This window comes from Tamandua tetradactyla, chromosome 2, assembly GCF_023851605.1.
Source record: "Tamandua tetradactyla isolate mTamTet1 chromosome 2, mTamTet1.pri, whole genome shotgun sequence".
Lineage (NCBI taxonomy): Eukaryota > Metazoa > Chordata > Mammalia > Pilosa > Myrmecophagidae > Tamandua > Tamandua tetradactyla.
Window position 1 is genome coordinate 81,214,620 of NC_135328.1, and position 5,385 is coordinate 81,220,004.

Below are 5,385 nucleotides of genomic sequence, written 5' to 3' on the forward strand. Positions count from 1 at the left end.
AAACAAAAGAACAAAGAACAAGGGGCACCACCTTTTTTTGTCCAAGAGCAGCCCTATTAAGTTAGTGCATCAGTCAAATTTGCTGCATAACAAACAACAAACAACCACAATATCTCAATGGAAAGTAACATAGACATATTTTTCTCCCACATCTGTGTGTGGACTTGGGTTTGGCAGATGTAGACCAGGCTCAGCTGGGTTTAGTTCCAACCCATGGAGTAGATTTAGATTTCCTCCTCATGTCCCTCATCTTCCCTGGACAAACATTCACATGAAGCATGGTCTTCCTGCGGCAAGAGCATTAGGAGAGTAAGACCAATCTCATAAGTGTATTTAAACCCCTCTCACATCATATCTCCTTATCTCCCATTGGCCAAAGCAAATCATATGGCCAAGCCAAAAGTCAAGGGATGGGGAATTACGTTCCTCCCATTATGAAGTCATGCCAAGGGTCTGCAGGTATAAGGGAACGAGGAATCAATCTCAGTAATTTGATCTACTCTCATAAGGCAAAGGTCCAATTCTTCTGGATGCATCTGGATAGCTCACTCATTAGGTACCTAGCCTTCCAGCAGCATCACAGAGTTTTGTCTTTGACCATTGAGCTATCCAGCCTTTTTCTTTCCTCCCAGAATTCCATGGCACCACCTTTCCAAAAGCAGTCCTGCCCTCCTCATGCTGTTTTATTGAAAACTTTCTGCCAGGCTCGCAAGTCAAGGAATCCCACCTGTATCTAACGTATGATAATTTACTAATGAAACCCAGCACTGTTTGTTTTTTTTTCTCAATCTGTTACCTGCCTATTACATTGCTCTTGGCTGAGTTCCAAAAGTCATAATAGGAAAAGGGAAAAACAAACTATTGAGAAGATGATTATTCAAATATCCAAGTCATTCTCCAGATAATCAATCCATATTGAGTGAGACGAGCATTTGGAACAATAATGTAAAAAGAAAAGGAAAATGAAAAAGTCCCGTCAAAGCGAGCAGGTCCTATAAGTCTATCTTTGCAGATTTGCTATATGGAGACAGATGGATTTAGTCATTCTCACTTCTCCCATATTTTCAGAGCTATTAACCAGGGTGGACTTGTCAGGATTTCAACAATATAATTGTTTAGCTATAAATTTCCCTGCTGTCCGGGGCTTCAGGTTTCCAATTATCACTGGCAAAGGCCGTAGTCAAAATAGATAGTTCGTGGGGGGAGTGAGAGAAACCAGCATGTGTATTACTGAGGTGGGAGAGCTGGGTGGGGTGGAGAGAGGGAGAAGGCTGCTAGAGGCAGAGGATGCTCAGGAGCCTGGCAGCTCCTAGGTTAGGTTGCAGATGAAAAACAGGCTTAGGCCACTGGCTCCCACAAAATCTGAAAGAACCACAGAAACGAGAGGGAAGACTGGATCTGGTGATGAATGTAAAAACTATGGGGAACCCAGTGGTAGACTAAATACTGGGTTGGGGGACCAATGTGGGGCAGGTGGCACCAGATGCAGTGATGGAGGCCAGGTTAAGGGAAAGTGCTCAAGTTCTGTTCTTGCTTTTGGCCGTGTTACTTTTGGAGGACAATCGTCTGCCCCATGGCTACTGTGAAAAAGAAGTCAGCAGCATCAGCCAGGTGGCAGGTGTGAACAGGGTAAAACCAGCACAGTGCCAAGACCCTGCAGGGTTAAGGGCTGATGAAAAAGTGGACTGGCCAGCTGGCCTTGAACATTCGTTTCTCTCCATTATCCATGCACCCTCACTGCAAACCCTCTGGACTGGTGGATCACTGTCAAAACCTGTGGCCTTCAAACTTATTTTGAGTTCTATCCACAATAAGGAACACTTTTTACATGATGGCTTAGTATATATACAACCCTGCATAAAGGAAAGTTTCAGAAAACAGCATGCTTACTGATGATTTATACTCTATATTTTTCATCCTATTCTAGTTTATTCTACTCTATTCTTTCTATGTCTTTCTTTTTAATGCTCACTTACTCTCTAAATTGATTTCATGATCCACTGATAGATTGTCACCCAGAGTTTGAAAAACCAATCTACAGAGATCATTACCTCCCCAAGTCACTTCTTTCAGCATGTCTAGAGGAGAATCCTGTAATGGAGGAGCAAAAAAACTGGTGGGGAGAGGGAATAAATGACATCTCCGTGGAACCTGGCACTCTGCTTGGGGTTCCTCCCTGACCCCAGTCTAGGGGCTGGGCTTGAGCCCCTCCCCCAGTACAGTTAGCCACCAAAATAGGTGACATGCCTAAAGGAACTGGAGTTCACAGGACAAAGATCTAGAACCCAAAGAGTTCAAACGCTAGAAAGGAAAGACAGCAAACTGAACAGCTATACTACATGAAGTGGATTTATAAATATTCTCAAAGAGGCAGGGAAGATATTGGTACACAAAGAAAGGAAAATAAATCATAAGAAAACATATAGTGGTGATTTTAAATATTAAAAATATTGCACTTGTAAAAAAGAACACCATAGATGGGAAAATAGGAAGGGTACAGCCAAAGCATGAGTCAGTGTGCTAAAATACAAATGCCAACATCTGTATAGTGGGAGTCTAAGAAGGAAAGGAGAAGAAAGCAATCATTGTGGAGGAAATATTTGAAGAAATAATGATAAATTTCTTACAATTAAAGAATTTTAAAACTAAAAAGTCCTCAAGCAAGACAGATGAGAAAAAACAATAGATTGACAGGTTAGAATGAAATGTAAGAACATAAAAAATGACAAAAACTATAGAGAGACTATAATTTCCAGAAGGAAAGAGTAGCTATCCTTCAAAAGACCTGGATTCCCACTGACTACAGACTTCTCAACAGTTGCAGTGAGTGCAAGAAGATAACAGGGTGCAAAAGTTAAAAAAGAGTACAAAAGCAATAAGGTAAAAACAATTTTAACATAAAATGTTATATTCAAACAAATTATAATTTAAATATAGGGGTTCAAAAGACATAGTTTCAAACAATTGGGGCATTAGAAAACTTGCCACCAACAACTATCTAGAAAACATAGGATAGGCGTAAATCCAGGAGATTGATAGAAGAGACATAGGAAATAAAGAGAATCAGAAAGAAACAAGAGTGGTTAAAAGGAGTAGATTGTGGATAGCCTTGACATTGCCTTCACCTATAGGTTCCTGGAAATGCATACTCAAATTGTGATAGCACTGAAAAGAATGTCTTTGAGGAGGAATTAGAGGAGGAACATGTGAAACTCACTCTGGTTCCATTGAAAGAGGAACCTCGAGAGGAGCATCAAATAGACCAAGTACTTCTACTGCAGAAATTAAACCAAAGAAATCTAGGAAAAGAGAGAAAGTTCCTCCTCCTCAAGTGAATGAGTAATTCAAAGCTCACTCAGCACCTAAGTGCTTCCCTTGTCAACCAATTTGCCTCTAATTAATAAGGTACAACAGGACACTTTGCAGAAATGTGGTCAACATTTTAATTTGAGTAGTGATGGTCTGAAAATAGAGGTTTATCCAAGGTTCCAGCAACATGCTTTGAGCAAAAATGGGATAGATATTCCTGACACACCACGGAGGGCCAAACTGCAGTCATGTTCAAAGAGTTGCAAGACAAGGACCAAGATAGCAACAGGTCAGAAAAGTCGTAAGAGAAGGGAGAGAGAAGAAATGACTAAAAGAATTGAAGTGACAGCTTCAGATCAGAAGGCAATATTGGCATCATGGACGAGAATTACTGTCAGAGAAGTTCAGCTGAATACTGTGAATTCATGCTCCATGACTACTTATGTCGAGACCCCTTTGTTGCAAGCCTCTGGTGTCAGATGGTATGTCATCCACGGCAGGTTCTCCCTGCAGACACGAGGGATTGGGTTCACCTACAGTTCCACGCAGGGAAGGCCTGGATACCTGACAACTCCCAAGAGGATGCGCTCTCTCTTTCTGTTACCAGCCTGCACTTTTGCATCTGCAGATGTAGAAGACAATATATTGTGCCCTGAATGTGGTAGAGGATCAAGAAGTTAATGAAAAGATTAATTCTAATGGGGAAGGAGAAGCAATCTGCTTTGAACACACCGTCATCTCTTTTCTTGGATGGGCAATGTTTAATAAACAACGAATGACTGAAATTCCATAGCTAAATTGACTTGCATCATGATGATTGCTGATCTGTGTTCTAACCATCCTCAATGCTGCCTTGCTTTCTTGAGTAAAAACGTGAATTTTTGGATTCTGGAGTTAGGGTTTGCCAAAAAAGTAACTGTCACTGCTGCTTTTTATGAATTAGGTTTAAGAAGAGGTTTTCCCATCCACTCCGATTAAAATGTTCCTCTATGCATTGGTTCCATATAAATTACTGTTACAGGAGAGTTCCATTACAGAAAAAGTATAAGTAAATATTTTAACATTGTGTGTAGTAATATAAAATATGTTTTTGCTACTTTAAAAATTTTTGTATGTGGATAAGATATTCCCAATATTCAAAAGATACTTGGGGATATAGAGAACAATATTTCTCACTGTAATATTAACACAGCCTTGTTCAGTCATATTGTGTGTGTGTGTATTTGTGCAATAAAATGTCTGCATGTGGATCTGCTGTTGAATAAAATTCCTACATGTGGAATTGCTGACTGAAAAAAGAAAGAAAGAAGAAAACCAAAGAAAAAAAGGAAATAAGTACATCCCTTATCAATTCAGAACAAAAGTTTTAAACAATAGCAACAAAGAGGTAGGGGGATGGAGTGGATGCCAAAGAGACGTGAGATTATATTAACATGCCTGACTGGTTTTGGGGAAGTTTAAGGCAGATGTAGATGTTAGATAGATAATTAGACAAAGAGAGAAGGAAGAAAGAAAGAAGGAGAGAGAGAGAGAGATGATAGATGATAGACATATGCGTTTGAGATATCTATAGTGGTAAATAAATAAAAGTATGGGAGAAATAGAGACTTTAGATTAGATAAAAATGGTTGTTGATATATTTGTATAAAAATATGTGGTCTCTGAGAGAAATTTAAAGATACAGAGAGGTGAAAATGAAAGAATGAAAAAGATATACAGAATAAGTATGAATCAAAGAAGATCAAAGTATCAATCTTAGTATCTGAAAAAAAAGGAATTAAAAAGAAATAGAATGCCATTAGAAATATGTGGGATGTTTTAAGATAGGAAAAAGAACTATAGAGAAGAAGCATATATCACAGTCAAAAGCTGTGGAGAAGAAACATATATCCATCATGGAGATACATGCACCTAATATTATAGACCATACATATCAACAATTGATATACCAGGAGACATAGAAAACAAGGTAAACTCCCTTTTCCCCAACCCACAAATGATCAAATCACATTCATGCTTATAGCACGTTGTGGTTCCCTGTTGTTTGGGACCTGTAGCCCCTTATTTTCCTTCCAA

At 39.2% G+C, this 5,385-nt stretch overlaps 1 protein-coding gene across 1 annotated transcript; it reads left to right on the forward strand.

Annotated features, from left to right (window-relative positions):
• Positions 1-1,491: 1,491 nt before the first annotated feature.
• Positions 1,492-3,990, forward strand: LOC143656936 (developmental pluripotency-associated protein 2-like). The gene is made up of 3 exons (XM_077128725.1): positions 1,492-1,629; positions 3,132-3,266; positions 3,406-3,990. Exons 1-3 carry the CDS (start codon positions 1,492-1,494, stop codon positions 3,988-3,990), a joined length of 858 nt encoding a protein of 285 aa, XP_076984840.1.
• Positions 3,991-5,385: the final 1,395 nt, after the last annotated feature.